The sequence below is a fragment of the Ciconia boyciana genome, chromosome 4 (assembly GCF_034638445.1).
Source record: "Ciconia boyciana chromosome 4, ASM3463844v1, whole genome shotgun sequence".
Lineage (NCBI taxonomy): Eukaryota > Metazoa > Chordata > Aves > Ciconiiformes > Ciconiidae > Ciconia > Ciconia boyciana.
In genome coordinates, this window is record NC_132937.1 from 42,277,643 (window position 1) to 42,302,842 (window position 25,200).

Sequence of the window (25,200 nt, forward strand, 5' to 3'; positions counted from 1 at the left end):
CAGCCACTGCAGCAGGAGAGCCTCCAGCTGCAGACGGGAGGGCTGGATGGAGGTTCGGAGGCTGGCAGGGATCCGGAGGCCGGCTGCAGTCGTGTTTTCTCATGGAGCTGGTGTGTGCTGTTGTGCCCTGACCAGCACACGCTGCAGGCAGGTCAGGGTGGGCCAGGCCTGCTGCATCGGCTGCGAAGAGACCACTTGTGCAAAAGGTATGCACTGCAGGCCCCGGCTGCGGTGCACCCATGGTGTGCGCGCGTAGGATGAGTAGCTGCCTTCTGCCCGGCTTGTGCCCAAACCATTCGGAGAGGATTTCTGCCTGGAGAAGGGGCTCCATCCAGTGAAATGCAAATGCTTGATAAGGCAGACGTAAACTTGCTTTATGGTCTGTGTTCTTGTTCATAAATGAACGATACTGCAGTTACAGGCTACATTCAGCTAGAAAAAGATGGTTTTTCTCATCTTTTAAGCATAATTTGTGTGTTGCTTTTAAGCATCATCTACTGTGTTGCTCCAAAGCAACTAGAGTTTCAATCCTCTACTGAAAACCTGGTGAGTGAAGTTGGGTTTGGTGAAGCCAAGGGGAAAGGAGGACTGAAACTGGAGGACCTTTCATGATGAAGCGCCGTGCCAGTGCAACACTCCTGCATTGTGCTCTTTGCTGTGGGATGCTGGGATCCGTCGTGGGACAGGTCCCAGGGCCGCGTTCTCCCAGAAGCCTTGGCAATGGTGGACGAGCCTGCGGTGAAAACTCTTCCCGTAGCCCAAGCCCTTGATAGCACCATAAACCTTAAGGGTATTTTTATTGTACTGAGAACAGGAAACTTTTTTTTTTCTTTTTTGTTTTTTGTTTTGATACTCTCACCTGGTAATTTAACTCGGCATTTCCCCTGTATTCTTGTGCTGGGAAAGAGCCTCGGCTGTTCATGTTCTCAGGGCTACTTCTGACTTTTAAAACCCTCACTGTATTCCCCTCTCCGTGTATTTCCTCATTCCCCCTCCCCCCAGGCTGAAGTACCGTTTCCCACTGTCCTTTTAAAGTAATTATCCTACAGGCTGCAATATCCTTTTCTTCAGCTGTCCTTGCAGCTTGTCCTCCCTTCCTTTCCTAGCTCCATTTTGAAAAAGAATGTAGTAGAAATGCACATGGTATCCAACACCTTTCTATACTTTGAATTATAGAGTGTATTGTGATACAATTTTTTTTGGCTTTTTGCTTTCCAGTCCTTTCCTAATGGTTGTTAACGCTTAATGCAGCATTTTGGGTTTTTAACTTGGTGACTTACTTTCATAAGATTGCAGCACCTGCTGAGCGCGCTCGGCTCTGAGTGGGGACACCAGGTCAAAGCCTGGCTTTGTGTATGTGAAAGTTGGGATTATTTTCTCTCTATAGGTGATTCTGCATTTATCTCCATATGTCTTTTTTAGTTTTAGTCACATGCAAATCATAAGATGTGACTACAACGCCCTGCAGTCAGCTTTTTTGCTTTTACAGGATGTGATACTGTTACTCATAGTTTTCTGGGAGTGGGAGGGCAGGGCGGTCTAATAGAGTTCTTAGAGGAGGTCTGCCAAAGGTAACTAAGTCTCCAAAGGAGTTAAACTGCTCTAAAGGAGATGATAAAACTTTTTCCTAGCAGGACTGGAAAGGTACTAAGAAGCCCTTGGCTTGGCCAGACAGCTCCCAACCACTTCATGCCCGGATGCAGCCTGTTGTTTCTGACACGTTCCAGATGATAGACAAAATTGTGCTTTCTTCCCCACCCTGTTAAATACTGAATCCAAAATGGCAACAGATTCAAACTTTCCCTGAGAATGTTTTAAGCAAGTGTCACTCCATTACATGCTGCTCCCTAGATTTTAGGGGAAATTTGAAAACAAGTGAAGGCCCAGTCTATTTTGTCTCCTTTTTATTTTCACTTTTATACAAAAAAAGTCTGACATAGTCACATCAATGAGAACAAGCTGCGGTGTGCACTCTTACAACAACAATCATATAAGGATTTAAAATATATTGTTTTATTGTTTGCAATAGCAATGTTAATTTGATTTTCCTTCTTAAATATCACCAACGCCAAATTGCTGAGCTTGAAATTCTTGAAAGTCCTCTGGGATGGTGTCTGAAAACAAGAAAATATGCAAAAGTTTAGTCTCTTCTGACAAAATCAAGGAGCACTTTAATTAATTAATTACCCACCTACTCTTTTTTTTTAGGTAACATGCCTTCTCTTTTGTTTACACATTAAGAATGAACAGGGAATGTTTTCAGTTTTAGCTGTACACCATTGAAAAGCACAGAGGGGCTAACAAGACAGTGAGTGCTACAGTGCTAGCCCATAATGCAGTACTACCAATCTTCAAATTACATTTCCACCTGAAAACTTTGTAGCTTCCACTCTTATATTTTTATTAATAAAAGCTGACCAGAAAGGCAGAAAAAGTGGTTGTCTTGTTCTGCACCCCAGACACGTTTGTAGTGTCAGCATCTCTATTTTTCATGTATCCTAATTCAACTTCCCTGTGATGGTTTCCCACGCCACAAGAAGGGACAGAAACATCAACCCAAGAACCAATAGCAACTGGTAGAAAAACTTCAGACTTGGCAAAGGGAGCTGGAGATGGGTCAATGTCATGAGTAACTACAGTTCTGCTTGAAGTGTTGTGTTTGCAGTGTGCCTTTGCCAGATCCCAGAACATTTTATCTGGAGAGCCACAGAGCTAACTGTAGAGCTAAAGCTGCAGCCAAAGATGGAGCCACAGCAGTGAAGCTCAACTGCCTGGCCTCAACTTTACTCATTATTATTTCCACCCTGATGCTGGACTGGTAACTCTAAACTCAAAAAAGGAAGTAACTATATAAATACAGTATATACAAAAAAAGGGGCAAGTCCTTTGTTTTTTGTTGATCACTTCTTTTTTTGAGGCTTGAAAATGCTTTTTAAGCTTTTTCTGCAAACGTAGGAACTTGTCTGAAATGAAAGCAGGGATACCTGGGGACTCCAGAGACTTCTTTGAGTGGGTTTCACTGACTTACTGCAGCGCCTGCAGCAAAGCCACTGCCTGCTCACTGCCAGGAAAGTATCTGCAACTTCAGTGGCAGCTTTGAAACATGCTTCCTGGGAAACCACATACTGTTTGAGACTCTTATAAAGTAATTTTTAATTGTAAGCACCACTGTCTAGAAGTTCCCCTGTTTAACCATGACCTGCAAGTGCCAGCCTAGGTGTACCGAGTGCCCAAGAACCAGGGTCCATCACTAGAACAAGCCACAGAGCCAGGGTCTGGCTGTGCAGTGGCTATGTCCACTGCAGACCTGGGCTGGGCTTCTTGGATCCACAGAAAGCAGACAAGGAAACTATTCCCACTTGGCTGGTAGCTTATTTTCTTAAGGCTGCCTTTGTCAGGTAGGTGTTGATGCTGACAGTAGGGGGGCAGCGCCTCCAACCCCACTTCAAGCTAGCTCAACTGCTGCCAGGGCAGAAATACCCTGACGTGATCAGCTTCTGTGTGAGTGACCAAGGCTTGAGTTATTCCATACAGTGGGAGGTCAGGGCTAAGCTGTGAGGCTCTTACCCCAAGAGGAGTGAGCCAGCACGCTCCCACAGAGTCTGAGAAGGATTCCTCTGTGGGAGAAAGGGCATCTTATGATCTTGTCCTCCCACAGACAGGAGTAACCAGCAAGTACACGAGTGACACTGATGCCTGGTGACTGATCCCCCTGGCTCTCCAGATTTATTTCACCTTGTATTCAGAGCTCGAGGCATCCTACATACATGATGGCCTCAGTATATTGTGCATGTACAACTCTCACAGTTGGTTGGTTTTAAATAACATTTCTAATTCTCTGATGACAGCTATACTACTTAGTTGGCACAATCTCTGCAGCAGAGTGACTGCTCTGGGAGGAGCGCTTGTGAGGTGTTAGTTCCTGTCTGGCTGGGCTGCAGTGTGCTGCTGGTGTCAGGGGAGGCGTTTCACAGCTGTGATTAACTTGTAAAGGAAAAGCAAAGGAAAGGATGCAAAATGGCTTAATCCAACAGCCATACTACCAGTTCTTCGTGGTCGTTTGCTAGTTGTTAGCTAAACCGGCATAAGAGCAACATTACCATTGCAGCGATATTTCAGGTTGGACCAAATAATGTTTTCCTGAGAGAAGCAGAAAACTCCAAGCCGTCCTCCACGCATCGTGGTGTCTATAGTTACACCAGAGTCTGCCACTAGGTCAGAGCCTTCATAAAATCTTGCCCTTAATGAAAGCAAAAAGAAGCTCTGTTAGGTCTTTTCCAAGGCTGCAACATTCATAAAAGTAATTTCCTTATCCATGGTGACTCTAGCCTTGGACATGCCATCCTCCCATCTAGCCCAGGGGAGAAAAAGCAGTTAAGATAGCTAGCTCCTCTGGAGGCTGGGAACTGGAGCACTGCTGCACACTGGCAAGAACTGTGCAGGGAGGGTGTTCTGGTGGTTGTTTTTTTTACACATCCTGCAAAAGCCTTAGAATGTTTTTCCTGTAGTCAGTCAGGCTGAGAGCTTTAACTCTTGAAAATTTCCACAGTCAATAGTTATAGGAGAAAGGGAGAACCAGATTAGATCAGTTGAAGGCGGCCAGATGGATATTGTCTGACACAGTTTGAAGCTAAACTTTTTTTTTTTTAAATAGGCAAAGTTTCAAACAGTTTGGAATCTTAAACTTGACTGTGAGATTTCTTTAAAATGTGAATATGATTAATTCCAGGAACAGATTTGATGATCTGGCATCTTCTTGTTAGAAAACCCATCGGCAAATTCCCAAATAGCTCTGGGAACAGCTGCGCCCTGCCAGCTCCCCAGCATGTGCCTTGTACTGAGGGCTTGAGCAGGACCACACTGGAGCCAGCTGAGCTGTTGCAGCACTGTCTACACCAAGTCCTCAGCCCCTGGGGTGCTGGGTAAATGACTTAGAGGATGATGAGCCTGGAGGACCCTGTTTTGGATGAGGACACTGCTGCTCTGACATGCAAGAAAATAGCAAGTGGTGAAGGGAAAGAAAGTTCCTGTGTCTTTTCATAAAATAAGAAAAAAAACCCAATTCCTGTTATGTTCCTGAGTTTATTTCCTGATTTGCTGAGGCAGTTCAAAAGTATCTGTACAATAAATAGAACTTGTTGTCTTTCAAATTTCCGTGGGAGAGGCTGGCTCAAGTAACTTTTTCCTAGGCTTCCTTGAAGCCTCGGAAAACCTTTGTTAGACGCATTATGATCTGGGGCATCTGGCCTAAACAGACCACAGCGAGATGTGGACAGAGAGGTGGCAGAGGTTCACTTCAGGCCTTTAGTTTTTGAAGGATTTTGTGACACTGACTTTGCTACCTTTCCCAGTTGCAGGGGGGCATTAATTAGGCTGGCTAGAGAGACTGCAACCACAGGCAGATGTTTGCTTGTGAAGCAGCTTCACAAACAGCTTGGTCTAAACAAAAGTTGCCACCCAAGATTATTCACTACTGCCCTGCAGCTGGGACATAATAATTGATAGAATAAATGTTCTTAATCCATTTTAGCATAAAGTCAAATCTGCTCACTCCGATTACCACTGATGCTGCTGCTCTGCACCAGAAAAGTGGAATAATTATACCATCAAGTTACTGCATCTCAGCTGCAGGGTGGTGATTTTCTGAAGAACAACTGACTGACTTACCTGTATATCTGTTCTATTATACGGTTGCAAAACCTGAGCCGATGATGCCAGAGCAGTTTATTTTTTGCATTTTAATATCAACCTTGATCTACAAGTGTAATTCCTGCTGATCTGGATGTTGCAGAGGGAAATGTTTCCTCCTGAATGGTGAATTATTTTTTAAATAACTTTTTTTTTCCAAATAACAAAACAAGAATAGATAGCATGCATTACATAGCTTTGACAAACTTTCTGAATATATGCTATGTAATCTCAAATCTATCATGTCAGGATAATTACTGATCTTCATTAGGATCACAACCTTTAAGTGGACTTTTATTAATTCTGTTATCCCAGAATATGTAAGTGAACTAACACAATTCCAAGAAAAATATTATAAAAGATCAAAATTAGAAAATTTTGAAATGCATTGTTTTTCAGATCAGTAGCCAGTAGTAGCTTGGAAAACAAGCTATTAAAGCCAGAAAAGGGCTTATTAAGGGTAGGGCACAGTTACAACACCCAGATGGCAGAACACTTCAGTTACAAACAGGCTTAGCTTGGAATTGTCTTTCCTAGGAAAAGAACTGCATGCTGAATTTCACAAGTCTAACCTGTTACAAGTGCAAAGCCCAGACATATTATAAATTCTCAGATTATCATCTGAATTAGGTGCTGAGAAATAAGAGTTTAGGCAGACATGTATTTGTACTCACTTTATCTATCCTTTCCTCTCTTACCTGATATAACCGATCTGGGGTCTGTGCTGCAAGAACCAGCGGTAGGAGACTTTGTCTTTCCACCCTACATTTCGGGGGTCCTTCCACAGCAGCCTGACCTGATCACTGGTGTCCCCTGTGTGCCAGAGGGAGTTGCGGAGGTGCTCGCCAGGGCCTGTCTTGGATTTCACAGCCTGCAGAAATAGAATTTTCCAATGCTTACCACAGAGAAATGTCACTTTCAGGAGCTCTAAGTCTTTTTTAGCAGGGAGCAGGTCTGCAGAAGCACCCTCCCTCCTGCTCACAAGCTCCTAACTTGTCTTGCATAACAGCAGCCACTGCTTGCATGGAAAAGCAACTGAGTACCTGGACCAAGGAGAAGGAGGCAATTTGACCAATTACAGTCAGAGCACAATGAGAGCAGAGACTAAACACTCCAGCTGATGAGCAAGCGCAAGACTGGAGATGAAGTTCCTTTAAAGATGGTGCTGTTAAATGGGCTGTGGCAGCCGCCTGACTTAGCAGTTTTGACACCTGTTGCAAGGAGAGAACAGCAATTGGGCAGCACGGCCACCGCACAGTGCGATGGCTTGGCCAATGCACGGCATGACAGCTTAGCCCATGGCAGTCGGATGGCAGGGTGGCACGGCCAATACATGGCAGGATGGCGTAGCTAGGCTGTGGTGACCACTCTGTTCCCAGCTAGGAGCCACGACCAGTACCTTTAGCTGAATGCCAGGCTCTGCAACAGCTCTGAAGGGAGTCGCTTGCCAGTATGTCTGTTCAGTCTGTTTCCACATTACCACATAAAAGCTGGAGCTGTCTTGATAACCAAAAATAAAGCCAGCGTAGTCATCATCTGTCACCGTGTTCACATGAAAAGTGCCCTCAAAGTCAACGCCGTTAAAAGCTGTGTAACCTGAGGATACACACAGGTTAAAAACAAGTCTGCAGAAAATGCATTCACATGCTGTAAGTTTTCTGCTGTAAAACGTGAATGTCAGAAAAGGGTACATACCAACAGCGAGGCCTGGATCACTGTTCATAGTCTGCACAATTTCCATGCCCTGTAAGAGTAAATTCAGGGTGGTTAGCATGGTGATCTGGGTTGGCTAAGCCTGGCAGTCTCCTCTGGCCTCCCTCTAGCACCCCCTCCATCCGCCTCCTCCGTTTGCTCACAACATGTCTGTAACACTTGTAGCTCTGAATTAAAATGAGAAGTATAATCAAATACTAATGTTTCAGCTGCTTGTATGCCAAGTCAGGAAGGATTTTTCTTTTCCCATTGCAGAACTGGCCACACTGGTACTCTGATACTTTCTTTCCCTACCCCAATCTTCTCCTGGAAATCACTGAACCTGGCCAGAAATGGAGATGGGACTGGGATCGGGGCAGGTGGCAGGGGGCGTGGAAAGAGGGCTGGGGGGAAGGAGAGCTTTTCCTAGGCTTAGCTCATACAGTTTGATCATGGAGTTTGGGATTACACTGACTGCCAGGACTGGGTTAAGGAAGGTGTATACATCTCAGCTGGCTTGGCAGAGACTTTGGCAATGGGAATTGCACATTCCTTGTGACTCAGAACACATTAGCCTCCTGAAGGCTAAAATTTGTTAGTGTACATAACAATTATTGGACTCCACCTAGGAGTAAGCACTCTGCTATACAGCAGGTCAGACTTTCAAATTCTGGGAAGGATTCATGAAACTGTTTGCTACAGAAGTATTTCAATAGGGTGACACAAAAGTCTCGTGTTTGCCTTCTTGGCAGCAGTGAAATCCACCCAGAACAAGTTGACCAGCCTGTAGTTATTTTAGATTATTAGGAGCATCAAGCTCCAAGCTACCATATGCTAAAAGAAAGTTCCTTCATTACAACTCCTGTAAAATAGTCAACCAACCAACAGCTTCCACTTTTCACTTGTTTGCCAGAGGTCCAGCAATTACAGAGACAGTTTTACTGTGCTGTTCAAATGATCTTTCTCAGACAGGTAAGAAAGACCAGATGTATTTTTACCTGGTTCAGAACCACCCAGTTGGGATCAATCTGCGCATCCCCCTCTGGGTCCAGCACCACTGTCTGATAGGCCCTGAAGTCGGTCAAGGTGATCTCTGCGTTCTCAGGGCACACATCGATCCGATCAATCACTGTATCCTGGTCAAAATCAGACTCACAGATATCCCCGACTCCATCACCTGAATGCATCAAAGAAGTGAAAGCAGATTTATGGTGCAGCAAGTAGCCACATCTGGATCAGGGTGTCCTGAAGCAGGTGGAATCTCAGCCCCGATGGCCTGGGGAGGGGACCTGAGGACCTCTGCCTTGGCCAAAGGCCCCCTGGGTGTTGGGGTCCCTCCTGGGATGTATGCACACGTGGTGACTGTGTCGGATCCTGGCGCACATGTGTAATGCCTGGAGAAGGATGTAGTGCCTAAGCACCAAAATGGCTCCTGAACACCCATCTTACCATTATCATCTTCCTGCCCTGGGTTGGGGACCAGCCTGCAGTTGTCAGGGCCTGGGGGCAAGAGGTCAGGAATGCCATCGTTATCATCATCCTCGTCACACTCGTCACCCAACCCATCCTTATCCGTGTCCAGCTGAGAGCTGTTAATGATGGTGGGGCAGTTGTCTGTGCTGTCCTGGTGCCCATCGCCGTCGCTGCAAGCACAGAGACAAAAAGAAATGGCATGCCGGCATCAGCTCCTACTTCTGCATGGGGGACAGCACAGGTACCTTAGCGGGAAACGCACTGGAGGCACCTCTGGAGCTGGAAACAGATCAGTGGGGCACCACAACCTGGTGTCGTTCAGGTGGATGAACATGGAGGAGAAACGGAACAAACAGAGACTGTATGATAAGGTGGCAGGAAGATGAAGACTAAGCCTGGAGCTATAAAAATTCTCAGATAAGGAAAAGAAAAAGAAGCTTTACATGGAGTGGGAAAAGATACCAGAGCCCAAGATCCCAAACGACATCCAGTCCTAAAGGGTGTGTAAGGCACATCCAACAAGTGCAGTGTCACCAATCAAAAGGCACCCAGGAGACAGCAAGAGCTCAACAGCTAGTGTCCCTTGTCACACATGTTGTCCACAAGTGTCTTGGTGCTCATGAACGTGCACGTGTGAGCGTAAATGAAAATTTGTGGGAGGCATGAGCACCTGAAATCAGACTTGTTTAAAAACAAGCACCACTTTCACCCTCCTGCATAGCAAGTTCTGTTACATTACAGTCCCGCAGGGGAGCCGTGCAGTAAGGAAGAGAGGAGAAGGTCTGTAGCTCCCAAGCACCCCTCCAGCCCACAGCTGCATCAGCTGGTTACAGTGAAGATTCACCAGGAACAGGGACACAGACTATAGGAAAGGATTTGGGAAGTTATGGGGTGGCTGCCTTATTTCTCCACGCCAACAATTAAGTGCATCTGTGCAAGAAAATGGCCTGAAGTCAGGTGTGTTTTGTACACACACCATAAACAAAATGGTTTCTGGTGATAAGCCGGCATGTTTCCCCTCAGTAGCTTTTTGCCTAGCACAGGCAAAGCAGAAGTGATGTGCAGCCAAATTAAGGCAGTGCTGCAGCTTATAGCTATGTATATTCCCACATATCTCTCCCTGCTTAAGAAAGATGCTTTAATTTTAGGTCAGAGCAACTAATGTCTGTACATTCCTGAAATAAAATGCAGTGAGGACCATGCACATATATCTATTGCAAGGTTAACCTCAGGCAGAGCTACAGCATTTCTACCAGGCAATGTTTCAAACACATGAGTTAGGTTTGAGGAAAAAAAGAAAACATGTCCTTCTTTAAAAACAGGAAAAAAAAACAAGGCCATATCTACTTAAAAGTAAAACAGCTCCCAGCTGGGGCCCGTGGCAGCTACCGGCCCAAGACTGGGAATGCTCCCTGCGGGGAGGCAAGGAAGTGGGCTCCCCACACTTATCGTCCCAGACAGCAGCACCCACCAACGGCCCCAGGGTGAGACCCTTGCAGCGGTCTGCGGCTGGTGAAATGCTGTGCCAGCACAAGATTTATCACTTCCCTTTCCTCTTGCTTTTAAGTGAGGAGCACGGGGGAGGACTTGCCACCCCCAAAGCTGGTTATGCAGAAGCTGCTTCCAGCCAGGCGTTCGCAGTTTGTCATGGGATGTGCTCCCCTGAACGCTCAGGGCATGTAAAAGCCATAGAGGAGCCTTGCCACTCTTGCTGTGCTAAAGCAAAGGGGTTTATCTGCAAATGTTTTACACTTGATAATAAAATTCTGCTTCTGAAACACTAGGTTCTTACGGAAAAACATACAGCCCTTAACTAAAATTTCTGCTAAAGAAAAAAAGAAAGAAAAGAAGAATGAAAAATAAAGAAAAGAAAAAAGACGTTACCTCACTAAGAAGCTCTGAGCAGTGCTCTGGGTTTTACAGCCAGAGAACTGCTCTGAATGTCACTTCCACAGGAGCTCACAGGAAGCCTGTGCGAACATGGGGCTAAAGGTGAAGGGCTCCGTAACTGTACTGCTACAGGGAAGTGAACCAACAAGGCTGATAAATCATAATATTGTTTTTGAAATAACATCTCTTTGAGGAGGTACTGGAATTAAATCCAGGCTAGTCTGAGGGATTACAGCTCTGCAGGAATCAGTAGCGTGCTTCAGCTCAAGATCAGCCTCTTCCACTTCCCTGCTGCTGTTACCAGTCACAACACAGCATACCTGTCCTGATTGGTATCGCAGGAATCTCCAACGAGATCATTGTCAACATCCGACTGCAAAAGGAAACAGAGAAAGTTCCAGTATCAGCTGCTGAGAGCTTCTATTAAAATGGCAGCATTAAACCAAAACAGAACCAAATCAAATACAATTAAAATAAAAGCATGGAGAAACATTTGTTTTATGAAACGTATTTTCTTGTTTGCATCATCCATCTAACCAAAAAGTCAGTTTTATTAAACAAAAAAAACCCCAGACAATGAATAAACAGGGTTAAACTTGATTGGAGCAGTTCAAGCAAGATGAGTAGTTCAAAGAATATTCCTCTACTACTGGAAATATGTATCCCTCGTTTCTAACCAAGGTTGATTTCTTAAGCAGCTTTAAAAATCTACCATGTTTCTCTAAAGTTTACAGCATTTTTTGTTAGTTACACGGGGCTTAATCAGAATTCAAAACATATGAAAAGTTTCACTGACTTCTCACCTAGGAGCAGTGAAATAAGGACACCAGGATTTTGTCCTAATTAAAGAAATACCAAGTGTAACTAAATCACACCACTGTGTGGAGCTGGCACCAGACTCTGTGGGACTGAAGCATGCCTACATTTCAGAGCATGACAGTCAAAGATACTGGCAGGGCAGAGGTGCTAACAACATCCCAAGCTATGAGAATACACCTGGTGCCTCCCCTTTCCCATGTCAGGAGAGCTGAAGCTCCATAAAACTTTCCTGAATACTACTGTTAAAAGATAAACACTGTGGCTGCATGGGCTGCCTCATTCTCTTGCATCTTTTTGGACCTCAGCAGTCCCGCTCTCTAAACAAGGATATTTTTTCCTTCTACTTTCTAACCTGGTTTGGGTTGCTGATTGTAGGGCAGCTGTCACAGGCATCACCAACACCATCATTATCCTGGTCCTCCTGGTCTTTGTTGGGGACCCTCTGACAATTATCCAAAAGGTTCTTAATACCTAGCGAAAAGTGGATTGGATGTTAGTTAAAAACAATTTCCATATTTGTTATTTAATGACATAAACATCAAGAACAGTAAAGACACTATTCCTTTTCAGCAACTACTTAATCTTGCAATGACATTATAAACCTGCACAGCGAATCATTCTTAGGTGTGCATTCATTCATTTAATAGAAGTTAGAAACACCTTGCTAAAGAACAGCTTTCAATCCCATCACACACACTTCATTTATTACACACAATTCATTCCACCCTGTTCCTGTATCACAGCTTACAGGATGGGATGTTTCATCTTCATTATTACATTTGAAGGGTTGTGATTTTTTCACTTCTTTCAAGCCTCCTACAGCAATGAAAATAATATATTATGTAGCTCTTGGGCATCTGGGACAGGCAGCAGCGGGGTACTCTGGGACATGGTTGCACCCTTAAAGAATTACTGAATGACCAACAACCTGAACTTATACATGAAACATGGCTTGGTTTATCTGTTACAGTGTTCAGTGCTTCCAATGGAGGCTAAAAGATATCTATTAATCTAAATGAAAAGGAAGGATTCTAAACACAGATTTCATGAAGAAAGGCAACGTGTTACATGACACTTAGCAGCTGGTACAGGAAATCTCCTAATATATGGCACGTTCTGGGCAAGTTTCAAGAACAGCAGAGAAGCTGGAAGTGAAGAATTACCAACCATCTCCATCCATGTCATCATCACAAGCATCTCCTTTTCCATCACCATCTGTGTCCCTCTGGTCATTATTCAGGACATTGCGGCAGTTGTCACAAGCATCTCCAAAGATATCTTGGTCGCCGTTTCTCTGGTTAACATTGGGAGCCAAGACACAGTTATCCTGCAAGAGACACAGATCCGAATCAGACATGAACCGGGCCCTGAATCTTTAATTTCCACTTTAGTGGATTTATATAACTCTTGTATTTATTTTTACTTCCACAAAAAATTATTACTGTGAGCAGTTTGACATTTTATGTGAATATTAGCTCTGGATCGATTTCACTGGCTCCCTCAAAGCTCTGCTTTGAACCGCACCGTGGGGACCCTAAATATAAACACCCAGTATCATAAGGCTTTGCTTATAACTTTGACTTCTGATTCTCATTTTGGATGTGTCCATGGTGAGTAACCTGGTTTTGTGCCCTGGCTTCCTTACAAGGTCCTTCTCAAAAGCGGCAGTTCAGAGACCCTGACAGGGTTTGTAGATGCTCTCGGTGAAAGGCTGTTGCCCCCTACTGGTAAAGACTCAAATCAAAGCTGAAACATTTCGAAAACCAGGACTTTTTAATGCAAAAAGATACCAGTATTTTTTTTTTTTTTTTTTTGGTCAACCAAGCTGCTATTGACTCTCTAAGACCATCAGGAGGCATATGGAGAAAACTTTATTTCCAAGTGGTGTAAACTTTCCTCTCCCATCTCCCACCTAGCACACGCGTGACCTCATCCTCTTGCACAGATGGAGGCCGAACAGAGCTTAGCAACAATACAGAAGTTACCTGATTGAGAAGGTGCTGAACCTGCATATAGATTTACAGTTGAAGGAGGATTTAACATCTCTCCTTATAGAACATTAATAAAACCAACTGCTTCAAGCTACCAGAATTTAGGGTTGGCCTCTGTGGCAAAACAGCCTGAGACAGACCTTCTGTGATTGCTAGTCTGCCCTAGCTCCACATGGACATTTGTACTCTGGATAGACTGTTCTTGTTGTCTTCCTTGGAAGTGCATTAAGGAATACCACAGAACGATCTTAACATAGAACAACGGTGGGCATGTGAGGATATGGGGTGAACACAAAAGAGCTTTTACAGTCTGAATTTATTCTCTGATATATTCTGCAGTAGTGCACCCATATGGAAACCTCTTTCACTTTGAGAACATGATTCAAAGCTTTTTCAAGTTATTGGCAAGACACCCATTAATTTATGTGGGTTTTGGATCCCTCATGGAATGTGATGTCAGGTCAACCTACTCTTTAAAAAGAAAAACACTAATGTAAGTAATGTTCCTGAAGGCCAAGCATGACAGAAGGACAGCATGACAGAAGGACACAAGTTCTGTACACAAAAAGCTCTAGAATTCATAAAATATAATAATGGAGCATACACTAGTGGGATTTAAGGCTGGGTGAGACAGCCTGGGTTTTTTAGGTCTTAAGATAGCGAGCATTATATAAAAGAAAAAGACAAGATTTAGAGAGCTGCTGACAGTGATGAGTATGGGATAATCTCTGGCAAATAGTAGTGAGCCAGATTTCAAAATCACTACCTATTGCAGTAACATGAAATCCTTATGTTTGCACAGACCCCTGCACCCTGATCTATACATGGCACCTGCTCATTGGGAATGCCGTCTCCATCCGCATCATCATCACAGGCATCTCCAACCCCATCACCATCAGCATCTTCTTGTCCAGAGTTTGGGACAAATCTGCAATTGTCCTAGACAAAAAATGAGACATGTCTGGTGTTCTATGGATAAACTAGATGCCTTAATAATTTGAATGACTTTTTCTATTCTTGTTTTAATTAATCAATTAATCAAATTAAATACAATTTATCCAGAGGAATTCAATAACTTGAAGAAAGATTAATACATCTAGTCATGTTTCTTCCACTCTTCCTCTTCATGCCTTCGTGCTCTGACTTATTATAGGATTAAGAAAGAATTTCTTACCTTTCTGCAGTTTTCAGCAGAGCATGGGAGTTCTTCGTTAGGGTAGCCATCAATGTCAACATCTTTTCCGCAAATATAACCATCACCAGCCCAGCCAATGCCACACTATTATTAATAAAACACCGTGGTAGTACTACCAAAAGGTTAATGAGTCACTCTGGCAATATTCAAGAGGGAAACCCCACATCAATCTTGAAAACACTAACGTACAGAATGCATGGATAGACACTGAAGTACAATGAGGTCCACTTCAGCATCTCCCAACATGGAAAGAAAACGTTTGTTTCAAGCTCTCTATATCTAGGCACAGCTAGAAAGAGCTAAGACTCGATGTTAAATGGAATGTGTGCCTGCAGCACCTAATTATTTCAGTAGGAGCTATAGATTTCCTTTAGACGTTGGTCAGGAATCAATTTTGGTTCCTCATCTGTAGGTGGAGAAAAAGAAAAGAGGGGACCTAGGCAGAATATGCACGTAGCATCTCAGCAAGGGGCCCATGGTTAGATGGGATGACTGTGTTTCGTTCAGTACCTGAAGAATACATCTGCAACTAGAGAAAGTTTTAAGAGAAAACTGTGCTGACAGTTACTAAGTTTGCATCAGCAAAGCAAGTGCATCTGCACACAAGTTTCTCCTAGCCAATTAAAATGGTACTGTTTCAAACCAATGCCTAATTTGTGTTGTAAATGAAGGTACATGCACAGAACTGCATGTCAAACTATGTCCTCCCCTTAAAATGAGGACTTGCCTAACACAAGTATCTAGGCATCTTCCCGTTACAGCATGGACTTAAAATATCCTAGATTATTCTTCTTTGAAATAGATGTACTTAAAAATGAGACCAAAGCAAGTGCCACCAAAAGCACGCACTGTATCCAAATTTAGGACACAGGATTAGTCTCTTGCTTCCCCTTGCAAGCTGGAAAAACTAAGTAATGTATTTCAGTTAGACTCTTACAATGAAAGTTCATATGCCACTTGGTGCTCCTCTGCTCCCATGGCTGGAAAGCACAGTACAGCCTACCTGTGCCTAGAATCTGTGGTCTCGCTTGGAAAAATACCATCTCTATCAGCAGGCAAATACAGGCACATTGGGTATGCAGAGAGGATCCCTACTCACAGCTATGTAGCTGAGCACCATTTGTCCTTGTGATGTCTTCTGTAGAGTGACACTTGAGAGTCCTTTCTGAGGAGACTATAGAAAGTCTATGAAAGCCGTTCCCAAAAGATCTAATTACACGGACACAGTAAATACGGTACACGAATATGGCTGCCTTACAGACATGCTGCAAGAAGAAAACAATTGCAGGATAGACTCAGCCAGGTTATTTTTGTAGCTGGTCTGGGCCAGTGTGCCACAATCTGGTTAAAACACCCAACTGTATAAAATGACCACAAAGACCTTCTGAGTTCCAGCCTAAAAAAAGCTATTTTTCACTGTACAAATGCATGAATTTATGAACTCACAATACATGTCACCTCTCCTCTCCTCTCCTCAATACAACGGGCATGGATGCTGCATGGATTGAGGGCTCGATTTCTGCAGCTCCTCTCAGCCTGGCATCCCCTGGCTTGGTCTCCTGTATATCCTGGTTTGCACTGGCCACAGTGGTAAGACCCCTGTAAGAACAAAAAGTTACTAGCCAGCCTTTTAACAGGACTTCTTTTTCTTTTAAAGCAAGCATGTGAGCGAGATTAACGCCACACTGGTTATGCTGTGCAACTGTAGTTTTTCATCCATTGAGCTCTCTTGCACAGTGAACAAACTTTATTTTCTATGTGAAATTCAGGTTTGGCTGCCACAGTGCATGATGGAAAACACGCTCAAATCTTGCCTGTTTAGACCAGTGTTTTGTTACACCAGAGAAGTGTCATGTAGTGGCAAAAGCTTCTTCATGATGCCTTGTGCCTGCCAGCGTCACTCTGAGCTGCTTCCAGGTGGCCAAAACTTTGTGTAAAATTCTAAGCAGCACCTGCTTAATCAGATTGGATGCTCTTATTTCAGTGTAAAGCAGACCCATCAGTTTATCTAAACTCAACTGGGCACAACTTTTAATCAAAGAGAGACAAGAAAGTTCATCATGTCTTTGCTCCATTTTTTTTTTAAATTTAAATGTTTTTAAGCCAATTTGAGCTGAATCTTGTTCTTCAGAAAAGAATTCAGGAGTTGAAGACAGAGTCATCCTCAATTACACTGCAATAAGAACATCCAGGTAACCTTTTGCAGTGGTTTACCTAGATGCATACATATGTATTTTATACTTGTGCCACTCTCTTGTGTAAACAAAACCAAAGGAGCGAAGCCAAGGAATCTCAGTGTGTGCTGGGACAATCACTATATGAGATATAAACGGATAAATGCTGATAAGAAGGGGTCGTCTTTAGGCATCTAATATAGCTTTTGTCTCTATCTCACATACTTGGAGATTTGTAACCTATGACGTAAAAGTTAATTGAAAACAATCTTTTTTCCTTATAGAGAATGATTATTTTTGACATGTCAAGGAACAGAAACAGGCAGATCTCTGACAAACTTGTGCATCCACACCTTTGTGAAACTGAGGTGCTTCACACAACTTCACTCTTCCTTAACAAAGCCTGTTGGAGGAACTGTCAGGATTGTCCCAGTCCACCATGATAGAGAGATACATTTACTAGCCAGCTCGGCATTATTTTTGTCCTCTGTTCCTAGCTTCACTCCAAATTTTAACTCTCTGCTGTCTGCATACTTTCAGGCTGAAGATGAAGAGTGAAATGAAGAGTGACTGAAGAGTAAAATAATCACTGGAACATGCAAATGGAATGGCCTGTATAAAACATACCGGCCCGTGCACTTTCTCCTAATGGACACCAACGTAATATCTTCTGGAGCCTGCTGGATTTGCTCAGTATATTCTGTCCTCTATCAAGCCCTGGTATGCATTAAAATAGCCTTTAAGGCAGCACTTCCAGACCAAACTGTTTCTAAAGGGAGAGAGGAGTAAAAAACCCACACTGCTCTATTTTGAGAGATGGCAGGCCCCTTGTTGCCCTCTGCAAACAGGGCTTGATGGCCTCCTGAAGAGGGCTAGTCATGTCTAGTCATGCAATAAGATACAACATGTGACAGAAATGTTCTAGATATTAACAAAAAAAAAAAAAAAGAGAAACATATTGAACAGTGAAAGCAGTTCTATAAAAACAAGGTTATTCACAAGGAAAGCACACCACTTCGAACACTACTGTCAGCAATACCAGTACTGACAGTGATAAACACTACCTCAATGATACCTAGCTGCAAAAAGGACCACCTTTACACCTGCAGGATACTTTTAACCCTTCTCTCATTATGGAGAAAGTCTACTCTGTGCAGCCAGCTATAGCAGAACAGTATTTGACAGTGCCATCAGTAGCACATACAGGGCAACCAGGGGATCAGGCCCAGTCAGCATGGGTTTAGGAAAGGCAGGTCCTGCTTGACCAACCTGACCTCCTTCTATGGCAAGCTGACCCACTTAGTGGATGAGGGAAAGGCTGTGGATGTTGTCTACCTAGACTTTAGTAAAGCCTTTGACACCATTTCCCACAGCATTCTCCTGGAGAAACTGGCTGCTCATGGCTTGGACGGGCGTATGCTTCGCTGGGTAAAGAACTGGCTGGATGGCCGGGCCCAAAGAGTGGTGGTGAAAGGAGTTAACTCCAGTTGGCGGCCGGTCACAAGTGGAGTCCCCCAGGGCTCAGTACTGGGGTCAGTCTTGTTTAATATCTTTATCAGTGATCTGGACGAGGGGATCGGGTGCACCCTCAGTAAGTTTGCAGATGACACCAAGTTGTGCGGGAGTGTTGATCCTCTGGAGGGGAGGAAGGCTCTAGAGAGGGATCTGGACAGGCTGGATCGATGGACTTGGGCCAATTGTATGGGGTTCAACAAGGCCAAGTGCAAGGTCCTGCACTTGGGCCACAACAACCCCATGGAACACTACAGGCTTGGGGAAGAGTGGCTGGAAAGCTGCCTGGAGGAAAAGGACCTGGGGGTGTTGGTCAACAGCCAGCTGAATATGAGCCAGCAGGGTGCTCAGGTGGCCAAGAAGGCCAATGGCATCCTGGCTTGTATCAGAAATAGTGTGGCCAGCAAGAGGAGGGAAGTGATCGTCCCCTTGTACTCGGCACTGGTGAGGCTGCACCTCGAATACTGTGTTCTGTTTTGGGCCCCTCACTGCAACAAAGACATTGAGGTGCTGGAGTGTGTCCAAAGAGGAGCAATGAAGGTGGTGAAGGGTCTAGAGCACAAGTCTGATGAGGAGTGGCTGAGGGAACTGGGGTTGTTAAGCCTGGAGATAAGGAGGCTGAAGGGAGACCTTACCGCTCTCTACAACTACCTGAAAGGAGGTTGTAGCGAGGTGGGGGTCGGTCTCTTCTCCCAAGTAACAAGTGATAGGATGAGAGGAAATGGCCCCAAGTTGCGCCAGGGGAGGTTTAGATTGGATATTAGGAAAAATGTTTTCACTGAAAGGGTTGTCAAGCATTGGAACAGGCTGCCCAGGGAAGTGGCTGAGTCACCATCCCTGGAGGTATTTAAAAGACGTGTAGGCGTGGCGCTTAGGGACATGGTTTAGTGGTGGACTTGGCAGTGTTAGGTAAACTATGATCTCAAGGGTCTTTTCCAACCTAAATATTCTATGACTCTGTGATTCTAAGTGAAAAGTCCAACTTGCTTCATAGCATTAAAATGGTTGTACACTCCTTCCACTGGATCCTAACATCTTTCAAACCATTTCTACTTCTGCCATGCTTGCTCTCCTGGATTTAATATCTATGGGTATTAAAAGTGTTGTACCAATTGCAGCTCTCCTCCTCTCTGTACTTATTTAGAGGGATATCTGGTACTGCATAAATACCCTAACAAAGTGAAGACATTAGTCCTATAAGAAGACCACCCAGGGGAACAGCTTGCTGCAGCAGTTCCGAGGTGGGAAGAGATGAGGGGAAGCAAAGGTTTAATCTTTCAAAGGAGGTTCTTTGCAATAACATACTCATAAACACACATAACTGGATGGTGTTGAGAGAAGAGTTCCTGCTGTTCCTCAGGGAAAGTGTTAAGGAATCAGCTCAGATGGATATGTTAATGACAAATCAAGTATTGACTTTTTTATTATTAGTCAGGAAAAGAGGAAAGGATTCTTTGGTTTCGATTAAACCAACAAACAAATTGTATTATTCAGCTCTTCAGTCAGAGCCATAAATCCAATCCTAGCCTCATGGAATTTTAAAACAATTGATTTTTTAAAGCCACAAACAAAAAGGTGCTTACCAAAGTGTTTATGCAATGGGAATTTGGAACACAGAGTCCAAGTCCACCATTCTGACATTCATCAATATCTAAGCAGACCTAGCAATAAAACAAACCAACATGTAATAAAAACAATGTCAATTTGAGATCCAAGTCTGAAGAAAAGCCACTAAAGTTTAAGTCTAGAAAGGAGTCATAGCCTCTCCTGAAACTGCTCTCAGAATGGCACAGACATACCCATAGGCTAACTTTCCAATGGATCTCCAGACACATATAAACCCTGAAGAGACACTGTAATACAGAAAATTTCAACCTTAGGATAGGCTTCTGGTTTGCCCACAAGAGTTTAGACAAGAATTATGTTCCCCTTGTAGGGTACTACAGGAACATGCAAAAAATGACAGTAAAACAGGCCTTTTCTATCATACCCTTCCTAGTTCAAAGCCAGATTACAGAAATCAACAGAGCCCCCTTTAAAATTGATCAGCGATACCTATGAAGATAATGACATTTTTTCTCGTCTGCACACTGATCCCAAGATTTAGACTGTTAATACTGCCATTAAAGCCAAGCAAACACAACTCAGATCTTCCAGCTGAAACACTCTGAGCTTTGCCTAACTGCACAAGGCAATTATGGAATGAAAGAAGTATAAAATGAGATACAGATGCATTGATATTAACCAGCACCTTGCAATGGCGGTTGCCGCAGGGACGCTGCCACTCACCTGCTTATTGCTCTTGGCGTAGCTGACTCCTACCCCTTGCACAGTTTGTCCTGTATATCCTGGGGGACAGGCCTCGCATCGGAAACCTGGAGCAGTGTTCACACATCGCACTCCAGGGAAGCAAGGGTTGTAACGACACTGTAAAGAAAAAAATGAACCGAGCACATGTTCGTGCTTCAGTAACATCCAGACTCTGACTATGTGCACAGACCTCTCAGTCAAAGGCAATGCTACATGCAATGTCTGTACGTCTTCTGTTCAGAGCTGGCTTACAGAGGAAACAGTCTCTGCAGGTATTTCTGACCCCAGCAGGTCTTCAGCTATATGTGTAATTTAAATAACATTTGCAGTCTTCCATTACAGCCTGTAGCTGATGCCCTAAGGTGTGATCCCCAGTCCTTCCTTGTGCTGGGCAGGTTCAGCTCCCTCGGACGCTGCGAGCCCCTTGGAAGGGTCCAGACCACACTATCAGGAAAGCCGCGTAACTCCAACCCACCAAATGGTCCTGCAGTTGTGTTTTGTACACACAGAAGTGGCAGCAGCATTCTCCCTCATTTATATTTGGGCAAATCTCATAGCCAGAAGTAACCCAAACTGAGCCAGATAAGCAGGGATGTGTCAGTGGCACCCACACATTTCTAGACCTGAGGCCCACAGAAAACCCTCAGCACTTCTCCCAAAGTACCACATGCCCACAGCATCACCTGTGGCCTGAAGGCACCATTCGCCTCATTGCCTCATGTGGTTTTACAGAACAGCTGTGACCCATTTCACTGGCCTTGTGGGTGCCAGTTTGGGAACCACATCCTGCATTTCCGCCTCTCCAACATCAACACTAGCCGCTAGGTAACATTTGTAAGAGTACCAAAAACATCAACATGCCATCAAGCTGCATATGGCTCAAAGACAACAATAAATAAGAAACATGAGAAAAAAATATAAAGGAGTTTTTAAAATATGCCTTTTTTTCCCTTCCATTGCTAACAGAAGAACATCCGCAACATGGGGGGAGAACAAGCCAGAAGATGTCCACCTACAACAAACATACAACTTGTAACCAAACACACACACAAGGGAGCAAGAAAAGGTACGTTTAATATCAAAGCGTGTTTGACAGAAAGATTTGTTAGAAGTAGGTCCACAACTAGCATAAGGAATATGTAAAACCTAGGACAGACATTTTGTGCTCCTTATTTGCTGTGGATTTTTTTATTGTAGGCAGCAGAGGGCACTCAAATTACACCGTACTCAGAGCAGAGCTGCAGCTCCCAAGATACAGGGCATCAGCATATGAAAGTAATGTCTTCAAACTGGTAATGAATAAGGGAGCATATTGCAGAGATGCTAACAGCTTCAGACTCTTAGTGAGGAAGCTTCTAGATTTGTCTTTATCAGAATTTGTACAAGAACTTCTTTTTAAATGCCAGTTATTAGAAGTACAAAAATAGTTTATTCAGTAGGAAGGTGCTCTCCCAGAGGAGATTCCTAAAGAGCTTTCAAAAAAAAAAAAATTACTTTCCTTCTTAGTCTCAGCTAACTCAGGAAAACAAATAATATGACACATCCCCTTAGATAATGAAAAGCTATTGCCATTTATTATCTCCTCCCCCCTCCCCCCCCCCGTGCAACCATAAGTGAAAATCCAGCTGTTAAAGGAGGTATTTACTGGTGAACAAAAACGACACCAGACTAGGTGGCATTTTATAGCAGTGTCCACGTATAAAGACCTCATATAAGCAAGACTATCTCTATGACACCATTTTGGCAAAACTTCCTCACTGTTTCTAGTGTGCGATCAGGTCTGCCACGTGGAGTGGTGGCAGGAACATGAAGGCACGTCAAGCTCCAGTGGCAGAGCCTGACTGCTCACAGAAAACCATGTTAATGTCAGGCCACTACAGACCAGTCCCGGTTTGTTCTCCCACCACTGCTGTCATGGGTAGAGTTGCTCCAACCCTGAAAATGGCAGGGAGTAGATTATTGCCATGCTCTGCCTCAGTCTGGGTATGGCTCAGGAGGTGGAACCCATCCGTACTGGTGGGCTCCACCTAGGCTGGCTTGAGTCTCTCATCACAGTTGTCTGTGGCATGAAACTCGCACCACAGCTGTCTCAGCTTCACCTCTTGCATTCACATTTCAGCGCTTCACCTCCATTGTTTGCACCTTCTGTTGCAGCAGACACAGTCCGTGCCATGTGAGGCAAAACAAAAGACACAGCCTACAACTCAGGAAACTGCCACACTCAACCCACTTTCCCTCCCCGGTGTTTTTCACAGACAGATATAAGTTGGGCACATCGCATCCTCTCTGCTGATGGCCTACAGGAGGGAGTAAACCAAAAGAGCAGTCAAGCACATCTCCTGTTAGCTGGGAAGGAGAAAAAAGGAATTGCTTTTGCTGTTTTACATCATTAGGCAGGTACATTGGTAGTACTGTGTTATCCACAAGCACAGTTAATGACCTAATTCTCCTGGTTCCCTGGTCTACTACAGCCAGGTGCTTTTCCACAAAAATCACTAAAGAGTAATGGTAAAAATCATCAGACAGAAAAAATGCAGTGAAACTGTAAGTGGTTTTGTTGTTTGTGTTCTGAGTAAGTGTCACATTCCAATTAACACAGGTTTTATTTAATCATTTAAGATATTGTAAATTTATTGACTCAGTCCTCAATACAAGCAAGGTCTGAATTTCTAACATATAGCGCAAGAAAAAAAAAAGATTTAACTAAACATTATCAGCTTTCAACACAACCATAAAGAAGCAAAAAGGAACAATAACAATGAATGTTTATTTTCTTTCACAGACTTTTAAGGTGAGGCTGAAAACATGGCTCCAGTTTGGGTTGAAGAGAAGACTTTGGTCTCCAAGGCTGGTTCAGGAACACTACAATTTAAAGAAGCAAAGCCCATACTGACAAGAAGTGCTTCTGCAGTTCTGCCTGTAACAGAAGCTACTGCATCTTCTTGTGGAATAGAAACAACGACGTCAAAAGCTTGGTTTAGTTGGTTTTGGTTTGCGTTTTTTTTGTTGGGTTCCCCCCCCCCCCCAAACATTAAACTCCTTTAAGTGACTTCTCAACTCACCAGGGTATTTCAAGTTTTCATGCATATAACCTCCATAAAGTTGCAGCAACAGCAAAATAGGGACATAGAATGAAATCAGAATGAATTAATATTCACTGTGCAAGCAGTCAGCAAATGCTGAAGACAGCAAGCATCAGCAACCTATTGATATATATGAAACAGCTGCTTTTTAGCTTTTTTTTTTTGCCCCTTTTTTTTTTAATTCAGTGAAAGTTACTATTTTACCTCATCGATATCTGAGCAGGTAACTCCATTTCCTGTGAGCCCTTCAGGGCAGGGGCCACACTGAAATCCCTCTGCTGTCTCCACGCACCTGACTCCCCTGAAGCAGGAATTAACTTCACATTTGGGTTTACTGCGCCTAGGAAGCTGAGTTGGAAAATTCACAGTTCCCAAACCTTTAATGCAGAAAGAACAACAGTTTCAGCGATTGAAAGAAACATCCATCATGGCTTTCAGCTGGCAAGCACTCTGAAGAGATCCCTAAGACGCTGTGCAGCAAGGGCTTCATGTTTCTGCACTGCGCTACTACCAGCTGTGCTGTGGAAGAGAGTTCATGCTGGGAATGGCCCAGCAGCTTGCTGTGTCCCCGAGATAGGGGAAATGAAGGCTATTTTGTTAGGTTCACGTGCTTGTCCTGGCTACACATGGGAGCCCTCCTGCTAGGTTAGTCCCAGCACAGATCTGCTGCTGGCCAGAGGAGCAAACTCTGAACGCCAGTGACCTCAGATGGCCCAAGGGACTCAAGTGTGGTGGTACAAGGCATTTCTCTGGCTAAATCAGCAACACTACCACTTCATAAGAAAAACAGTGCCATGGTTTTGCAAGAGCATATCTGACAGCCTACAAATAAAAGGAATAAAGAAGGAGCAGCTGGCAGCCCACCAACACGCAGCAGGACATGCAAGTACACTGGCTTAGGTGCAGAGAGACCAGCCCTGGGGAAAAGCAAGGTTTTCTGACACTCTGGCAGGTGCTGAACCTTGGTACTGATGCATACAGGATTTAAAGACTTTTTCTAAAGGCTAACCTGGCTGGAGCTCAACTTGAGTTTTGATGAGGCTGACAGACTGGGAGAAGAAATCAACTAAAAGGCCTGATGAGTTTAAGGCCTTTGTTTCACCCCACCCAGTGAGGGAGTATTTTGGTTTTTATACTGAGTGCACATGTGTCCTCATTGTCAGTTGTGTAGGAGGGCCATGCAGTGGCATTTGGGAAAGCATTTATTTCTTCCATTTAGTGAAAAGATGGAGACCACCTTTTGGGTCTTACTGCTGTTAACCAGTGACTGCCTACTCAGAATCAGACGACTTTCAGGCAGACTGCATAGGATCTTCCTCAGACTGACAATACCAGCTAGAGCAGAACATGATTCCTCCCTTGTCCTTCTACTA

At 44.0% G+C, this 25,200-nt stretch overlaps 1 protein-coding gene and 1 long non-coding RNA gene across 2 annotated transcripts in view; one reads left to right on the forward strand and one right to left on the reverse strand.

Annotated features, from left to right (window-relative positions):
- Positions 1 to 2,052: 2,052 nt before the first annotated feature.
- The window catches only part of THBS4 (thrombospondin 4), a 40,147-nt gene continuing 16,999 nt past the window's right edge, over positions 2,053 to 25,200 (reverse strand). Inside the window, exons 7-22 of the mRNA XM_072858919.1 lie at positions 24,032 to 24,204; positions 20,724 to 20,861; positions 20,018 to 20,095; positions 16,195 to 16,347; positions 14,728 to 14,832; positions 14,385 to 14,492; positions 12,730 to 12,889; positions 11,915 to 12,033; positions 11,064 to 11,116; positions 8,830 to 9,023; positions 8,379 to 8,557; positions 7,384 to 7,432; positions 7,088 to 7,284; positions 6,387 to 6,559; positions 4,101 to 4,240; positions 2,053 to 2,114 (exon numbers count right to left, since the gene is read on the reverse strand). Coding sequence (XP_072715020.1) covers positions 2,053 to 2,114; positions 4,101 to 4,240; positions 6,387 to 6,559; positions 7,088 to 7,284; positions 7,384 to 7,432; positions 8,379 to 8,557; positions 8,830 to 9,023; positions 11,064 to 11,116; positions 11,915 to 12,033; positions 12,730 to 12,889; positions 14,385 to 14,492; positions 14,728 to 14,832; positions 16,195 to 16,347; positions 20,018 to 20,095; positions 20,724 to 20,861; positions 24,032 to 24,204 — 2,081 coding nt within the window. The remainder of the gene's footprint in view (positions 2,115 to 4,100; positions 4,241 to 6,386; positions 6,560 to 7,087; positions 7,285 to 7,383; positions 7,433 to 8,378; positions 8,558 to 8,829; positions 9,024 to 11,063; positions 11,117 to 11,914; positions 12,034 to 12,729; positions 12,890 to 14,384; positions 14,493 to 14,727; positions 14,833 to 16,194; positions 16,348 to 20,017; positions 20,096 to 20,723; positions 20,862 to 24,031; positions 24,205 to 25,200) is intronic.
- Positions 17,535 to 23,639, forward strand: LOC140650525 (uncharacterized). The gene is made up of 3 exons (XR_012042047.1): positions 17,535 to 17,642; positions 21,711 to 21,810; positions 23,527 to 23,639. It is a non-coding gene; the product is annotated as an uncharacterized lncRNA (long non-coding RNA).